Below are 18684 nucleotides of genomic sequence, written 5' to 3' on the forward strand. Positions count from 1 at the left end.
CTAAAACCCTGTTGTTCCTCATTTCATTGTTCGGTCCAAGCCATGCAGTGATGTTTATGCAGCTTTGGAACCTTTTCCAAGCCATCTTCCTGATGTACAAACATAAGAAAATCACAACACATAGTTGAACAAAGAACACTAAATACACAGTGTTTATGCAGCTTTCCCCTTTCAAATGAACATTTAGAGCAGATGGTCTAATATTTATTATTCATACAGCTGGTAAATTTACACTGGCAAACATGACTGTTTGCAAAGGTTTTGCAAAAATGGTGTTGTCACAAGTATTTTTTATATTCATTAATAATATCTCTGAGTCTAGATATGTGGGAACACAGTTATACTGTTATCTTTGGGGCAGCTTCTGAATAGGGGTATATTTTCTAAAGGGTCACCAGGTTTCTCAGCCGAAGTTGATTACCGTCACACGTAAAGCTAGGAGAGCGCCCAAAACTTGGTGTTTGTTATTTCACAAACAATGTTGAAGCTCACAGCAGTGAAAGATTTACTTATTTATGGAAATCCTATTTTAAATGTCTGGCTTCAAAGACGTTTGTTTACTCTGATAAATGAGAGGCTGTTTTTCTTTCAGGGCAGCTGAAATGTTTTTATTTCTCCTCTCCGATTGAGTAGGGAAGCGTGTAAATGTAATCCCTGTGAGAAAGCCAGTGTTTGCATGCTGATCTGAGACAGCACATACTGTCATGATTTAATATATAGACAGTACATACTGTTATGATTTAATATATAGACAGTACATACTGTCATGATTTAATATATAGACAGCACATACTGTTATGATTTAATATATGTTTAACCTCTCATCTTCCTCTCTATCAGTCCACCATACAACTTCTAGGATATACAGGGCATTCGGACCTCTTAACTTTTTCCACATTTTGTTATGTTACAGCCTTATTTTAAAATGGATTAAATTAATTAATAAGGTCCCACAGTTGACAGTGCATGTCAGAGTAAAAACCAGGCCATGAAGTCGAAGAATTGTCCGTAGACCTCCCAGACAGGATTGTGTCAAGGTACAGATCTGGGGAAGGGTACAAAAAAATGTCTGCAGTATAGAAGGTTCCCTTCTATACTGCAAGAACACAGTAGCCTCCATCATTCTTAAATGGAAGAAGTTTGGAACCACCAAGACTCTTCCTAGAGTTGGCTGCCCAGCCAAACTGAGCAATAGGGGGAGAAGGGCCATCGTCAGGGAGGTGACCAAGAACCCAATGGTCACTCTGACAGAGCTCCAGAGTTCCTCTGTGGAGATGGGAGAACCTTCCAGAAAGACAACCTCTGCAGCACTCCACCAATCAGGCCTTTATTGTAGAGTGGCCAGACGGAAGCCAAACCTCAGTAAAAAGCACATGACAGCCCGTTTGGAGTTTGCCAAGGCACCTAAAGGATTCTCAGACCATGAGAAACAAGATTCTCTGGTCTGATGAAACCAAGATTGAATTCTTCGGCCTGAATGCCAAGCGTCATGTTTGGAGGAAACCAGGCAACGCTCATCACCTGGCCAATACCATCCCTACGGTGAAGCATGGAGGTGGCAGCATCATGCTGTGGGGATGTTTTACGACGGCAGGGACTGGGAGACTAGTCAGGGTTGAGGGAAAGATGAACGGAGCAAAGTACAGAGAGATCCTTCATGAAAACCTGCTCCAGAGTGCTCAGGACCTCAGACTGGGGCAAAGGTTCACCTTCCAACAGGACAACGACCCTAAGCACACAGTCAAGACAACGCAGGAGTGGCTTCGGGACAAGTCTCTGAATGTCCTTGAGTGGCCCAGCCAGAGCCCGGACTTCAACCCTGAAGAGACCTGAAAATAGCTGTGCACCGAAACTCCCCATCCAACCTGACAGAGCTTGAGAGGATCTGCAGAGAAGAATGGGAGAAACTCCCCAAATACAGGTGCCAAGCTTGTAGTGTCATTCCTTTGAGACTTGAGGCTGTAATCGCTGCCAAAGGTGCTTCAACAAAGTACTGAGTAAAGGGTCTGAATACTTATGTAAATATGATATTTCAGTTTTTTATTTTGAATAAATTAGCAAAAAGAAAAACCTGTTTTGGCTTTGTCATTATGGGGTATCGTGTGTAGATTGATAAGAGAAAAAAATAATAATTTAATCAATTTTAGAATAAGGCTGTAACATAACAAAATGTGGAAAAAGTTAAGGGGTCTGAATACTTTCCGAATGCACTGATAAATAGGATAATTGGTCTGGTCAATAGATATAGGACAATAGGTAATTAACATGGTAAATGTCCTGGTTTTGCAGTTCAAATCTTTATTGTGCTACATTTACTGAAATAAAATCGTATTTTTTTCTTCTCAATGACGTGATAAGCATTACATAAATTGGTGTGAGAACTATAGTATGAGAGAACGAAAGCAAAATCTCAGCTTGAAAAGGTTAATTTGTCGGTTGGCACAGGAGTCTCCTTGTGACAAGTTAGGCCTCCAACCAAATGAAACACCTCGCTTGACTGCGATAGCAACAGATTCTCAAGGTCAATCTAAGTACACAGAAGGTGTTGGACCCTGTGGCAGCAAGGTGAGTGTGAACTTGATCAGACTTGATCAGAACTTGATCAGCTCAGTTCTTGTGCCCTCCCGGAGGAGACTCCTGCCAGGGCATGCCAGAAAGAGAGAGAGAGAGAGAGAGAGAGAGAGAGAGAGAGAGACTGGGGTCACAAACAAGGAAGTCATTCCCCCCGTGCCTTCAATCTTTTATTATGACAGTGAGATTTCCACAAAGTTCAGTTCTGACCTAAGGCAGTGGTTTGAGAGGACCAACTTTAATACATCAATATGATGGTTTACTCGGCCTGTCAGCTCATGTTGGCTTGCTCAATGAGGTCCTACTTTAACACCGCTTTGACAGCGCACTCAGTGGTGGTCACCCTCAAGTAAGGTTATTGTAAGTGCCAACCATGGCCAGCAGGACTGAGATTTTATTTGCAACCCAAATGATAATGATGATAAATAAAAGCTGTCAAGTCGATTTCATTTACATTACATTTATGGCATTTAGCAGACGCCTTTATCCAAAGCGACTTACAACAAATACATTTGTCTAAGTAAGTGAATTATCTATCCATCAGTCATCATAAGAAAAAGTAATCTATGCTAGGACCAGGGGCTGTTGGCAGTCACAATTTATTTACAGTAGAAACTTGTACAGTGGGGTAGTGAATGGGATGAAGAGGTCTTTGGGAGGAACAGTCAAGATGTAGCCTAAAGAGATGGGTCTTCAATCTACGGCGGAAGATAGGTAGTGACTCTGCAGTCATGACAGCAGTGGTGTCATGACTGTAGTCGTTCCACCAGAGGGGTGTCAGGACAGTGAAAAGCCATAGTGACCGTAGCGCAACTGCTGCATTCACATAGAGGCGGTGGCTGCCAGGCGGCCAGCCGAGGTCAAAGAGCGGAGCGAAGAGTGGAGGCAGGGATTTGGGGGCTGACCATTGCTTGCAAGTAAAGAGGGGCTGTTCCCTTTGCCACCCGGTAGGCGAGCACCAGGGTCTTGAATCTGATGCAAGCTGCTAACGGGAGCCAGTTAAAGGTGGGAAGGAGGGGGGTCACATGAGGGAATTTGGGAGATTGAACAGCAGACAGGCAGCAGCATTCTGGATGAGCTACAGAGGCCTGATGGCGGAGGCCAGATTGCGAAGAGAGGATACAGTGTGGGTAGAGACTGACTGGGAGGGGGTGAATTTGAGGGCAATGGAGAAGGATGCAAAAGGGTGATCAGAAACTGGAAGATTTCCCGTCTCTTCTTGCTGTGTGTTTGACTGCATTGTCTCAGTGGAGGCTCATGTGGCGGCTACAGTATGAGTGTTAAGAGAAAGCGCCCCGGGGCTAGGCCCTCAGAATAAGATCATGGAGTCTCTCTGGTGAAATGTCAATGTGTATGGATGTCTGGACACTGAACTGCCAGTGACCTGATTGCGTGAGAAGGAGAGAAAAATAGTCGCCCTTGTGTGTGGCGAAGCCAACTAAATGAGACAACAGCATGCAGAATGCTAAGCACTCATATCAATAAGTGACATGGGTAATTGGGAGGACCATCACCTGCCACACCCTAACATTGGAGTGACCTTTTAAAACTTGGCCACATTCGAAATAGTTAGCATGTTCACCGTTGTATCCCAGTAAATTGTATTTAAATGATTTGGTCCACTGGTACACAGCTTTTCACTGTCCTGGCGCCCCGCTGGTGGAATGAGCTTCCCACCACTGTCAGGACTGCAGAGTCACTACCGATCTTCCACCGTAGATTGAAAACCCATCTCTTCAGGCTACATCTTAACAGTCCTTCCTAAAGACCTCTTCACCCCCACTACCCCCCCTGTACTAACCCTAACCCCAACCCTTGAGACCTCTTCACCCCCACTTCCCTGTAGAAGTTCTCTCCTGTTAATAAATAATAATAAAAAAAAAAGAAAAAGGAAATGCCTTCTGGCATTACGACTGCCAATGGCCCCTGGTGTGAGCATTGATTACTTTGTCTTATGATGACTGTTGGATAGATGATTCACTTACTTAAACAAATTAGTTGTAAGTCGCTTTGGATAAAGGCGTCTGCTAAATGCCATAAATGTAAAATGTAAATGGTACAGTAGGGTGGGTCTTCAATCTCCCTGAAGCTTGACTCCAGTTCTAGTCCTATGCTTTACAAATCAGCCCACATTTAACAGTTCAAAGATATATTTAATATATTGAAGCAAATTTGATTTTGCTCCTATGTAGGAGTGAGGTGAATGTTTGAAGTTAAATTGAAGCAGAAACATTTAAATATTTATTTTCCCTTCCAACCATTCACAGTATGGGAATGAGTGAACATTGTGTGTGCGTGCGTGCCTACGTGCGTGCGTGTGTGTGTGTGCGTGTGTGTGTGTGTGCGTGTGTGTGTGTGTGTGTGTGTGTGTGTTGCTCATTAGTTGTATCAAATGTCCCCTGTAGGGGTTGTGGGGGGAGTTGTTCAGTCATGTGAAGGCCCAATGAAGGACAAGGTCAGTTGAAAGGCAACACGAGGAGAAGTGATGTTCCGTCTAGACATTTATCTGCCTTTGATCTTCTGGCAGGGCCTGTCTGGTGTGGGGTTTTGGTTGGGGCTGAATTTGAGAAGTGGAAGACAAGGGGGTTCGTAGGGAGGGGTCATCAATGTCAGATCCAGGGGGCCGTATCAAATTAACATAAGTCCCTGTGCCCCAGTGACAGGAGGGTCACAGCATAGGTTACATCTCACTCTTTCTCTTGCTCCCACTAATATTTACATGCCTAACTGCTCAGATTTATTTTCCATGCATCTGCATGTTTTAAACATTCCAGTGTGAGTGTTGTGTTATGTAACACATACACATCCTTGCATACATTAACATGCTCTGAGCGCAATGGGGAAAATGAATGAGCCCACACAACGCCCCCAGAGAATGCCATTCAGGGGCGGGTGACATCACCAGGCCATGTGCCTCACAGAGAAGCACCATGGGTTGCAACCATGGAACTGTTGTGAGAGCTGCCACAGCTTATTAAGACACAGGCTGGCATTAGTCTGTGAGCACATTCAGAAACCAGCTCAGACAGGATTCACTTGGAGAGATCCCATCCCGTTGCTTCCGGACCTACCTAAACCTGTTTAACACACATGCATGCACGCAGGCATGCCAGAATGTGTTCTCTTCCCCAGTCTCTCTCTCTCTCTCTCTCTCTCTCTCTCTCTCTCTCTCTCACACACACACACACACACACACACACACACACACACACACACACATACATACACACACACACACACACACACACACACACACACACACACACACACAGGGAGGTGTTACAACCGGGAAAGCGGTACAGGCTGCCTAACTGTCGACTGAACCGATATAAACTATCTTTTGTTCCCCTATGAATCAAATTGCTGAACAAACACAATGGGGAGACATTATAGACAATAGACAGTACAGATGGGATACATTTTTAGGGAGGCGGGAAATCTTTCCTATAGGCAACTTAGATTTGATTTGTCTTTTGGATTGCACTGTATTGTAATCTGTGATAATGGTGTGGGATCATGTAGAAGTTGTGTGTGTGTGTGTGTGTGTGTGTGTGTGTGTGTGTGTATGTGTGTGTGGTGATGACTGTGTAGGATTATGCAGGAGTCTTGCGTGTGGGTGCGCATGTGTGGGGGAGTCAAGGGGGGAGGGTGTGATGATTGTGTATAGGATCTTGTAAGAGTATTTTGTGTGTGTGTGTGTGTGTGTGTGTGTGTGGGGGGGGGGGGTATAGTGTACTTCCATTGTTGTTTATTTTGTTTGATGTGTGAAGCAGCAGCATCTTATCACACACACACACACACACACACACACACACACACACACACACACACACACACACACACACACACACACACACACACACACACACACACACGTTTACTGTCAATGCCACAACAGTTGGAAGAAATAGAGTGGATTGGCTTTCCAATGGTTTGGAGAGGTGATAGAGCCACACACTTTCCTTCTTTTATTGCCATAATGGTTGGGTTTAAAATGTACTACTTTTTTTTCAAGACTCTGCAGCAGCCAATAATGTAAGAGGGTATCCTAAAACAATGGAGTAATGCATGGTTATAATAATGCAACACATGTTTCTGTGAACATGTGGGAAACCATGTGGCTGATTTCAAGCAGGGGATTTTATTACTGCACAAAAGGTTTGAGACCTTATAGTTTGTCTCAAGCAAAGCCACGATCAGGGTATTTGACAGGGGGAGGAGAGCCCCCTATTGGCCCTAGACCTCGCCATACAGATAAACAGACAATGCCCCCCAGTACCCTAGATGGCGCTAGCTAGATATATACCGGTACGCTTGCGAAATTGAGATTGTCGAAGAACATTTTGTTTTTGAAAGATGGCGGCGGCCAAAGAGAAAGATGGGCGCACAGGTAAACCGCCTGGAAAGGAATCTCAACCGTTGATAATTGCCAAAACTCCCGCAGAGGAACAGCGCCTGAAGTTAGAGAGGTTGATGCGCAATCCTGTAAGTGCCCTGGTGGTGTCTGAGGACGCCTACAAAAAAATCACATGTCTTACCATAGCAGCTAGCTAGGCTTTAGCATGCTAACGAGCTAGCTATACATTGTTGTCTTTTTGCAGGACAAACCTGCTCCTATTCCAGACCGACCAAAAGAATGGAACCCCAGAGCCCCTCCGGAGTTTGTTCGGGATGTGATGGGTAGGGTATTATTTCCAACAGATGCCTTATCAGCAACTTGCCTTATCAGCTGTTGCTTGTTATGAATTAATCTTCTTAGCAAAAGCACGCGCGAGTTTCCTCTTTTTAGTCCTCGACATGATAGCTAGATGTCTCAAGACTTTCCATCATCACAATTTTGGGTCATGATTTAGCATAATGATATTCCCTGTGTAGACATTGTGTGTGTGTGTGTGTGTGTGTGTGTGTGTGTGTGTGTGTGTGTGTGTGTGTGTGTGTGTGTGTGTGTGTGTGTGTGTGTGTGTGTGTGTGTGTGTGTGTGTGTGTGTGTGTGTGTGTGTGTATATATATATATATATTATAGTGTTTGAATTATTCAGACCGCAGTACTGTCCAACATATACGACACCAGTCTAACCTTAATTGCCTTGATACTTCTAAGTTGTTATAATACAGGAGCAAAAACAACCATATTGAGTGCTGCGAAGACAGCTTTTTGTAATGCACTTTTAAACGCTCTCCTCAGGTTCCAGTGCAGGGGCTGGCAGTGGAGAATTCCATGTGTACAGACACCTTCGGCGACGAGAATATCAGAGACAGGATTTCCTAGACAAGATGACTGAGAAGGTAGGCATACTGTGCAATGTATCACCTATGTTTTACTTTTTAGGTGAGGTGCAAAGACCAACTGTCTCAGTATGTATGGAGTAACTGCAAAACCATTGCAAGAAGATTTTAAATATGTTAGCTTAAGTTATGTACAGAGTGCTGTGTTATGTGCTGACTTAACAAATATAGGAATTTGTTATTTTATTTTTAATATAATATATCTTCTGATGCTATGACTTTTCATATTTTCGTTTCAGCAAAAGATGGATATTAATTATCTAGACAAGGTGGAGGAGAACCAAAAGGCAGCTGTGGATAGAACAGCCAAACGCAGGAAGAAAAGGTTGGTGCATAATCCAATGGTTCTGTCTTTTCACACTGCATTCCATTCACTGGGTCTTTCTGCTACACATTTTATCTTGTTATAAAGTCTAATGTATGATGTATAGCATTACCATTCACCAAATTTAACATTCTTTGAGAATGTACTGCTGGGATTGCGTTGTTTCTTATGCATTTTATTTTTTCAGGGAAAAATTGAAACAGAAGAAGCGTATGGCAAAGTTATCCAAGCTGGAGGCCAACATGAAAGAAGGTGAATATAAATCTGTCGTGGATTGCATTGATCATGTTTGTCTAAATTTGAATTGAGAAGGTGTTCTGTGATGTGTGCGATTCAGTAATGGCTAGTGAGGGGGAAGATGCTAGCATTTTGACTGTGACATAGTAGGCATGAGTGTGAGGGAGCAGAGGAGCCTTAATGGAGGTTCTGTTTGTGTGTTCAGGCTCAGAGAAGGCCTCTTCTAGCAGCGATGACGGAGACCAGGAGAGAGAGGGGGAAGACGATGCTGAGGCACCCAGCTTCGTGATGGGGAAGAGGTGACCCTCTTATCCCTGGTCATGTGACACGATGAGATGGCAGGGAGGAATTGTTGATATCGTCATGGTAACAGTCCCCTTGTTACCTGGTATTTACTTAGACTACAACATGGTAACAGTGTTATTACATTTCTATTACTGAAGAACTACTACTTCATTTGGGATTCATTTGGGATTAATTGGAACAGACACCAGACATTCCACCACAAAGTTGTGAAGACGTCTTTCAAGAACTGTAATTACCTGTCAGTGCAAACCATTTTTACATTTAATGACGGATAAAGACCAGTGGTAATAGGACTGAGCCTCTGTTGTAAAAAATCATTCTTCCAACAATTTTGAGTAGTTTTTGGGCAGCTCCTTGCAATTCTGTGAATTGAGTTTGCAAAAACTGAATAACACAGTATGGATTCTACTCATGATTAGCTCATGTATTACCTAAGAATACAGTTTTGTACGCAGCATTGTGCTGCTGTTTGTGAGCATAATTGCTCATTAGTTTTTTTTTTTTACCTGTATATATTTTTAATAAACTCCTTGTGGAAAGAGTGTTCATTCCTCTTTTATTTCTCATTAGAAACAGCTGTAATTATAAGTGTTTACTTACAATCTTAAGTTTTGTTTGCCATACAACCTCTAGCTTGAATGTCAAGACATGTTACAAGAACATGTACAATTTTACATAAACCATTTTATACTTTAAAAAAGTATTGTTTTACTTGAGACCCACAGTCTGTTTAAAGTTACCGTCCGCAAGGGAATTGACCCACCATTAGGGATAAACAACGTGAGAAACATGGCACTGCACGAAAGGAAAAGTTACCAGGTTGGCAGTTAATCAACACGACAACCCTGAAAAGTTTAGGTTCATAGCTGAATGGTTGGGCGACAGCAGCATACTGTATAAGCTTGGTGACCAGTGCATTATGCATCTTCCTGCCTGCACCGCAGGCCAAAAGGAGGTGTGTAATCAAGGTGCAGATTGTCATTTAAAACCTGACTATGATTTTATATCTGAACTAATTTTTAGCAAAACTGTCTGTTACTTGTGAATAGTAACTTTAAAACTGGCATCACCCAGTTGTCCCTATCCTTGCATCACAAACACATTAAAGCAGCTATGTATAATATTGTTAAAGGGTCCTTAAGGAATCTGAATCTCAGTAAGTTGTCCTGCTTGTGGATGTCCTTGAATTCTCATTGAACATCAGTCATACCAGTACTTCACTAACCATGTCTAAAAAACTGCATGTAACAGATGGTTCAATGTATATCACCTTTTGTCCCTGAGATAAAACTCTCATGCCGTCTGTGTGATGCGTAGCAAATGGGCCTCGTGCGTCAGAGCCATGTTTTGGGAACACAAGATATGATCGATCGAAAACAACGGTGATGCCGGGGTGAGATAAGTGTCACAGGGAGAACGCGACCACTACTGGATTTTTGGGTCTAATACCAATGGCGATTTATGGGGGGCAACATTCACCGATAACAAGTTCTTTTTTTAGCACAGTTTTCAGTAAACAATGGCGAAATATGCTCTTAATGCTGATTAGGCAAAAATCCATATCTCAATAATGACCTGAAAAGATCTCCATTGATAATTAGAGCAACATTTATTTATTTTATGTGCACAGTTGTTTGTACTTTGCCAAATGCGAGTTTCAGTGCACTGCATATTGATAGATTGAACAGCAAATCACTGATAAGTTGTTGTGACAGTTTGATCATCCAATGAATTATTTTTGCTATAATAAAAAATACACTGTGAAAAGCATTCTTGAAACATAAGAGTTGCCAACCGCTGTCATTTCCAGCCCCCCCCCCCCACGAACTTTATGAAAGTGGTACATTCTGCTCTCCACAAGAGTAAACTAACCTGTATGGTGCCCCCCAGTAACAGCAAACGCCAATAAAGAAGTTAATTAATTCATAAAAATCCATATATAATTTGCTCTTTATTTGCTCAGATTTTCTATAATATCAGAATGTCAGGCTGACGCACATAAGTGCATTACCAAAGAAATATGTGCCCATACAGATATTTCTGTAAATGCCCAATGTCGGACGATAATCTATATATATCGAGCTCTAGTCACAGGATTAAGTTCCAAAAATAAGAGATCTGTCCTCTCCACACACATGTTTAGAAGGTATTTCCAGTATATAAGAAATGAATGTTCATGTTTTTTGGGAGCCGAGGCTTCCAGTAAACAACTATTCTTTTTCCTAGAGTATATTGTTGCTTTCTCCTTGGAAGTCTTTGTTGGTTATTAATGTTGTATTTGATTCTTATTTGATTCTTATATGAATGATAATAAATTATTAATTTGATTGAAAATTATTGTAACACTGGTGGTTACAATAATGTCTCATGTTCTTTATTTAGAGTGAAACAGTTTCTTATAGTGTATCTTTGAGCTGGGCCTCAATACTACAACAGAAAAAAGGATTAGAACCATTTTGCCATTTAAAACATGATATCAGTCATTGTGTTATTCATCTGATGGCCTCTTTTCCTCATACCTTACCATGGAAGGTGATATCCATCCTTGGGAGTAACGTCATCAACTATTTATCTAGTCCTTTGTGGAGGTTTTTGGCAGTAGTTCACTTAGTTCACACTAATCTTCACAACTTGCATCTGCTGCTGCGTTGTAGTAGCCCACCGCTGTGATGACAAACATTTTAAACAGTGATCTACTGTATACACTTTGACAAATATTTTCTCAAGCCATCAATGCAGCTGTGAAGTTGACATATAAACAAGACCTGCCCATTTCTAAAATGCTGTCTCACGGTTTGTTTGTACAATCTCATAACAATGCTGTTTTCTCGAAAGATGAATGGAATGATATTTCATTTTTGTTTCCTGCTATGTACTGTATGGACCTGGGTAGTAAATTGGTCGCAGTGGTTTCATTGCACAAGATTATCATAATTATGCTTTGTTTTTTCTCAACTATGCGTGTGTGTATTGTTGGTTGCCAAGGACTTCCACCAGCCATGGTACTCAGGTTTCAGTCTAGTCTGACCAGTTTGGTGGCTCTTGTCGAGGGTCTGAAGTTTTTCAATCAGTAATAATGGGATCACAGGCATTTTTATCCCAGGCAACACCTCACAAAAGGATATTAGACAAGAGTCAGTGACATTCTAAAGCTTGTGGTAAACTATGGCTTCAGGGGAAATAGCCGCAGGGGTTATTATGTGTGTCTGGATTAGTGTCATCAAAGCAGATGGTGAGTTTGACAATTCGGTTCCAAATCCTATTGGAATTTTTTGTTTAAATCAACCATTTTGGTGCCCTAACACAGTCTTAACAGTTTGTACAGTATATTTGACATGAGAGACATGATTATGATATGTCATAAATAAATGACTGACGGTAATTATTCTTCTCTGTAGTTTTGTATATCCCTGAAATCGTCTCTTCAAATGCCAGTGGTAGATTGACTAGTACAACCGTAATGCTGGAGCTACCACTATGCTACTTTGATAGCCTGAACAGCCTTCCCTGCACTCCAAACCAATGCGAGATATGGTTGGTGGTTGCAAAGGATATGGGTGAGTCAATGTCTAATGTTACATAGAAGTATGAGAGCTAATGTCTGCCAAGATGGATGTGATTATCATGCCCGCTCAATCATTGATACACAAAAATTCAATTTGGACTGCTTTCCATAGCAAAAAGCTTTCTTTGGGGTAACTCCTGGGTGGCTCAGCCGATGATCATGTTCAGAGGCAAAATATTCCTACAGTATCACACATTTATGGCCCTTCATGTGAATGCTGAATGAATGCTCTGTGATTTCACTCTTCTTCTAATTGATGATGATCTTACTAACAGGCATTCAGAGGTTTGACGGTGAGAAAACAAGTAGTGACATTTTGACCAGGTCACCTTACCCAGATGCCTTCCAGACTCAAGGGTCTCCTAACTACTTCCTGACCAAAGTGGGGTCTCGGAGAAGTTTTCTCTGTCATGGGGAGGCCACTGAGGACTCCTACTTTAGAGTGGGGGCTCAGGGGGTCTGTGAGGAGACCAATTGCAATGGGATCCTGCCCACTGGCTCCACTATCAGGCAAGAAAGCAATGTGTATCGACTCCAAACAGATGACCTTTTACCTGTCTCCATCATATATTTCTGTTGATTGGTTGATTTTGACAGATTTTTCATAGATAGATCCCTGTAGTTTAGTAATCATACGTTTTCTTCACATACAGTACAGGTTTTAATGCTGTAGTCATTTGTGTTGTGTAAACCCATTTCACTAATTTCTTTAGAGTGAAGTATGTACTGGTGGACTTAAACAGTATAATACAATCTGAATCAAGCTGGTCCCAACCTGTAACTCTCATAACACGTATGTATGTCCACACATTTTCCACCATTCTTTTAGGGAGCATGACCTATTCCCACAAATAACATACTATTACTTCACTCAGGAAATACAGTGGTATACTGAACAATGAAGTTAATTTTTCCAGCTTAGTAAATAGGAATAATTCTACATTGAGCATTTTGTTATGTTTCTGTGTAGCCCACTCCTTATCCTCCATAGATGAGTGGATAGGGAAGCGTTCTGGGGGGATGGTAGTCATTACGGTCATCTCCTCCTGTCTGCTGGCTCTCCTGCTGCTACTGCTGGGAGCTGTGCTGCTGCTGGACTGGTGAGTCACACTGTAATTTTGCACTTTATAATTGCCAATTTTAATTATTGTTGTATTTTGTGTGTTGTTGTGTCTGTTGTAAGCCATGGAAGCTAAATACAAATTTCCATTGTTGCCCTTAAAATGGACAATAAAGATTTTCAACTTATGATGACTGATGGATAGATGATTCACTTACTTAAACAAATGTATTTGCTGTAAGTCACTTTGGATAAAGGCATCTGCTAAATACCATAAATGTGTAAATGTAACTTGATCTGCACAACAACATATGTAATTGTTAGCTTAACATTTTATAGACTATTCATTAAGCATCATAATGTATAGTATATATAAGAAATGCCAACCGAGTTCTCAGCTTGAGATGTGTTTGTCTTTGCAGCTATGATTCCTCCAAAGGCCAGATGGAGATATCAACGTCAAGCCCCATCAGCACAGGGATCACCAATTACAACACACACCACCTTAGTAACTACTACAGCAATGTCCATTAGGGACAAGATTTACAGTCATTTATAATGTAGAGATGTCCTTTCATTTGATAGAACAGTGACCTCTATAGTTTATTACAGTTTCACTTTGCTGATAATTGATGATAATAATTTTGGCTTTACCTGGCTTTTTTCTTGTTTAACCTGCTAGACATACTGGCTCCTCTGAAGTTTTTGATTGATATTGTTTTTATGCGGAGAAGAGCAACAAGATCTGTAGAAACTAGTTTGCACAACACATGAATTAAGACATGACATTTATGCATCTTTATATTGTCTTGTCTGCAAACTGTGGGAGCTGTGCAGATGTCATCTTCATACGGCACATACCACATTCGTACAATTGATGAGAATTGATTGCATGGCCAAATAAACAGTCTTCTTCTTCTTCTTCTTCTTCTTCTTCTTCTAGCCTACGATAAGTCACATATGTTTTGCTATGTTGTTGCTATTGTTCTTTTTCCTAACTTATTGTTTTAACTTGACAGACTTGTATTAGTCTCAGTCCTCTCTTGACGTAAATGTATGTGTTGAATAAATTGTTAGATAACCCTATTGTCTAATTCGAAGTAGACTAGCTCTCCAAAAAACATCTGTAGATTATAAGTGCATTTGTCAACAAAGCAATTATAATCATCACCGGAGGCTTCTGGGAAACAAGCGCCAGGCAGGGGTGTAGGGTTCTTCTGGGCATAGGTTTGGTTTTATATGGGGGGCATTTAAAGCTGCATTTCTACACAAATTAACAAGATGAACATGATAACAAGATAATCAACTATAATTTGAGCATATTCTGTTGTTTCTTCTCATATACAGTGCCCTGCATAAGTAATAGGACAATGAAGCATTTTTTCTTCTTTTAGCTCTGTACTATACTTGGATTTGAAATCAAATAATTACTGTGAGGTTAAAGTATACATTATCAGCTTTTATTTTATGGAATTTGTGTACATATTGGTTTCCAGCAATGTAACAAGTTAAAGCTAAAATATGTGACATGTAGCGAAGTAAACAAGTGCTGTACCAAGGAAGCTCGATTTAAGCCATTAGCAGCCTTTTGTCTTCCAGTTTTAATCAATTGCTTGAGCACGTTTCTTGAAACAGTATTCAACTTTTCAACACAGTTAACACGTTCTCCTAAACAGCTGACACGTTCATATTGCAAAATGCACTACAACTCTCAAAACAGTATAATTTGTCACCTAATGATAAATTCATTCCACCATTAATTTCATAATGACACACTAAATAGTAACTATAACGGAACTTTCAATTGAAATAAAAGGTGAAAAAAATCACAGTAGCCTAAGAATTTCACTCAGCAGAAAAACGTTATCATCGTGTTGTAGTTCTGCGTCTGTTACAGATGTTATGAATGCTATACATATAAATCAAATTAATCTAAAATATTCAGAAAGAAGCAGATAGTTACAACAACTAAATACAAGTACTGATCTTAATTGAACTGAGAGTGAGAGAAATCGCAGTTTACATGATGGAGTAGAGATGTAAACAGATGTATTTCGAAATATTTTCAAATACATTCCATTTCCTTCGCCTTCAAAGGAATTTCAAAAGATCTTGTAGCCTTTACATGTCCATCTTCAACTACTCACATTTTAAAATGAAATTCTTCAAATTACATTTTCGAGAGAGCTTTGAAGACATTGAAATACTAAACCTCTAACTAAACTTATCCCGAGGGAGTGATCTGTACCAGTCCTATAGGACCCCGCTTCGTCAGCAGACTGACTTCTCTCCTGGTGGCTAGGAGTGTTCTTTGAGAATGTTTGGCTGTGGTGTCCATGGTGCCATTGTGATGTCATAATGTGCACATAGTTCACTATGGACTACTCAGTGTGCAATCAAGCAGCGTGCCAGTGGTAGTGTTTTGCGATCGTGTAAGATGTTTATATAGTTACAAAGGCTACGCGCTACACCATGAGATGCAAACTGCTTATCATTACCAACCTACAGACGAGGTAGTGTCATGGTTTAGCGCAAAACGAAAAGACAAGCTGCAATTCTATCTATCGAACACAGGGGATCAAGTCCCATACAGTCAACAGTGAGCTCAGAAATACTACAACATTGAAAATGAGAGAAAGACAGTGTGTTCATATTACACGTGCAATTTTGTCATGTTGGCCACCTGATAGAGAAACCATTTGTGTTGTAAATATACAAATGTTACACTATATCCCAAATGTAATGTTTAATGCATCAGCCTAAAAAATGACTGCAGCACCCTCACTCAAACGATGAAAAAACAGAACATGAGAGCTTTTGTCCATTGGAAATAAAAGGAATTTGTCATAAACACTAACTCATAATTCACTCACAGTCCATCAAATTTGACATTGTAGAAACGATTTTGTTTGAAGATGTAATGCTATAGTTGAGTACAATGTACTGCCATTTATTCAAAAACAATGGTCTGAATTATAAAGTGGGTTCATACAGTACTGCAGCCAGTGAAATGAAATGCATGTTTAATGAAATGCATGTTTTCCACTTTTTGGCCCTGAAAACTCCCTAGTTGCTATGACAGTATGTTTTGGGTCATTGTCTTACTGTATGACGAAGCGCCATCCAATAGTAGCATGCGATAACCTACTGAAAACTGTGGGAGCTGTGCAGATGTCATCTTCATATGGCACAGAAAGATAGAACCAAAACAAACCAGGATTGCAATGTGACCAGTGGCCAGTTTTAGCCTGCTATATTAGGGTGGGCTGGTAGAAATAATAGGTGGGTAACTTGGACGGTAGGTAGCCCAGAGGTTAAAGAGGCGGACTCGTAGCCCGAAGGTATATGTACAGTATATCAGTCATATATCCATTTCGTTATTTCTTTCTATCTATCTATCTATCTATCTATCTCCTGTTTCCCTTGGCAAAAATTCTAACAAATTCATCCATGCCTAAGGTATTTGTTATTCCTCTTTCTTTCATGTACCATCGTGCGACGATAGGAGGTTAGGACTCGTGACAGTGTGGAGAAGGAGACATTATGCTGGAGACACACCAATTACCAGGGCAATTTATGCAACACAGGAAAAGCTTCCTTATACTCCTGCAGGTGTTTACACTCAGCAGACAGGTCTGTTTCATTTGGACATTTCTTGACCAACATTGGTTTTGCAACAAGACTCACATCGTCTGCTGCAGTGCCAGCAAGCACATGCAGAGGGCGCAACAAGGTGGAATCTAGCAATGCACTAGATTTGGGTACGAGACTGGATATGGCTGTCATTAGGTCTACATTCTTCTTGGAAAATCTGTACATATCCACAGACTGAGACTGTAGAATTGCATTCGCTGGTTTCAAGACACCAAGCACCCGCACTAGAAATTTGCCTCATCTCAAAGAAATCTCAAAGAAATGATGCTTCTTAATTTGAATTAACAGGCCTGATGCCTCAGTGCACAAATTAACTGTGGAATCATCATCCTCTGAGATCTCTGACAGGATAGTGAGAAGACGGTCTTCATTCTCAACAATGCACCTTGTCACATCATAATGGCTTGTCCAGCGAATTTCAAACAGTCTTTTGAAACAAGGAGCATCATACTGTTTTGACACACAGTGGTGACGGAAGAAGTTATACAGGGAACTAGAGAGGTCCAAAAACCTTTTGGCACAAGGCTCACCCTGCATGGCATGCACAACCACTATGTGTAACTGGTGGTTATAACAATGAATATATGGAATATATCTAGCAAGCTTCTTTTGAAGCAATGCTTGCACACCACCTCGTACTCCACTCATCACCAATGCACCATCATAACACTGGCTAACTATGTTATCAGCACTGTAGCTTTTTGAAAGATCAGTGGGCATGTACTCAGCATCAAGTTGATCAACAAGTCAAACAACCCAATCTGATGCTCCTCTGGCATGGAATTACATACAAACTGAATCATTATGGACAAGTCCCTAGTCCCATCACTTTCCTGACCTCTCAAAGAACCATGTTTGCCAGTGTTTCAATTATCTTGTTTTGAATATCCTTAGAGGTGTACTTTACATTTTTAGGTATACCCTTAGCAATATCAGCTAACTTGTCGTCCTTCTATAAGGTATATTCAAACCATTTAAAAAAAAAAAAAAGACCTGCAGCAATGTCATTGGTCATGCTTTAAGGTTTCTGCTGTTCCACAGAGCCCTTTCTCGTTCACACACAGAAACTTAACTACACCACCAATGCTTTTGACATAATATTGGTTCTTTTCAAGCTGTGTTTTACCTACCAGCATACAGTTGATGCCCTGTTGCCTCTAAGCATCTGTGCTCAGACCAGGTGGCTGCAGCCTCTACATGACTGGCTGGATGCATGCTTCTGTAACCCCCTGTCACGCTCAGTTGTTAAAACCACGCAAGGTAAAAACAACATCCCTCTCATTGGCAGTGACATATTTCTGACAGGGGAAACAGAAGCATTCATCCTGCCGAACAGACTACTCCAGCCAGGGAAACAGAACCATGCATCCCGCAGAACAGAGTACTCCAGCCATGGTCGTGTGCGGTACCAGGCAGGATTGAATGGTCGTAATATAGCACCGAATGCACGCTTTGGGTAGCTAGCTAATATTGGCTGGGATGGTGCATCGCCATTCAAGTCGCTAACCGCATGAAGTGGGGCTGAGGCAGCCGAGAGAGGGAACTGCTTTGGGGCAGTGCTTGTGGAGGGTACAGTATTGCTTGTGGAGGGTACAGGAGCAGTAGCCGGAGCCTCTGATGTGAAAAAAATAAAAAATAAGCGTAATAAACAAAAACTTAACTAAAGTTAAGCAGCGTTCT

At 41.1% G+C, this 18684-nt stretch overlaps 2 protein-coding genes across 2 annotated transcripts; both read left to right on the forward strand.

Moving 5' to 3' along the window:
- Positions 1 to 6923: 6923 nt before the first annotated feature.
- On the forward strand, positions 6924 to 9267 carry prkrip1 (PRKR interacting protein 1). The gene is made up of 6 exons (XM_083664873.1): positions 6924 to 7056; positions 7173 to 7251; positions 7757 to 7857; positions 8097 to 8182; positions 8370 to 8434; positions 8625 to 9267. The coding sequence occupies exons 1-6, from the start codon at positions 6928 to 6930 to the stop codon at positions 8720 to 8722; spliced, it is 558 nt and encodes a 185-aa protein (XP_083520999.1). The 5' UTR covers positions 6924 to 6927; the 3' UTR covers positions 8723 to 9267.
- A 2393-nt stretch (positions 9268 to 11660) lies between these two features.
- On the forward strand, positions 11661 to 14714 carry LOC310801155 (uroplakin-3a-like). Its single transcript, XM_083665149.1, has 6 exons — positions 11661 to 11957; positions 12124 to 12282; positions 12566 to 12800; positions 13004 to 13083; positions 13261 to 13390; positions 13773 to 14714. The coding sequence occupies exons 1-6, from the start codon at positions 11891 to 11893 to the stop codon at positions 13882 to 13884; spliced, it is 783 nt and encodes a 260-aa protein (XP_083521275.1). The 5' UTR covers positions 11661 to 11890; the 3' UTR covers positions 13885 to 14714.
- The last annotated feature ends 3970 nt before the right edge of the window (positions 14715 to 18684 follow it).

Source organism: Argentina silus (genome assembly GCF_951799395.1).
Source record: "Argentina silus genome assembly, chromosome: 2".
Lineage (NCBI taxonomy): Eukaryota > Metazoa > Chordata > Actinopteri > Argentiniformes > Argentinidae > Argentina > Argentina silus.

Excerpts from the sequence above, each read along its gene's own strand:
- prkrip1 (XM_083664873.1), top strand. The coding sequence starts at position 6,928 with ATGGCGGCGGCCAAAGAGAAAGATGGGCGCACAGGTAAACCGCCTGGA. Across the intron at positions 7,057-7,172 it reads AGAGGTTGATGCGCAATCCT|GACAAACCTGCTCCTATTCC; the intron begins GTAAGTGCCCTG and ends GTCTTTTTGCAG. Across the intron at positions 8,435-8,624 it reads GGAGGCCAACATGAAAGAAG|GCTCAGAGAAGGCCTCTTCT; the intron begins GTGAATATAAAT and ends TTGTGTGTTCAG.
- LOC310801155 (XM_083665149.1), top strand. The coding sequence starts at position 11,891 with ATGGCTTCAGGGGAAATAGCCGCAGGGGTTATTATGTGTGTCTGGATT. Across the intron at positions 13,084-13,260 it reads ACCTGTAACTCTCATAACAC|CCCACTCCTTATCCTCCATA; the intron begins GTATGTATGTCC and ends GTTTCTGTGTAG. Across the intron at positions 13,391-13,772 it reads GCTGTGCTGCTGCTGGACTG|CTATGATTCCTCCAAAGGCC; the intron begins GTGAGTCACACT and ends TTGTCTTTGCAG.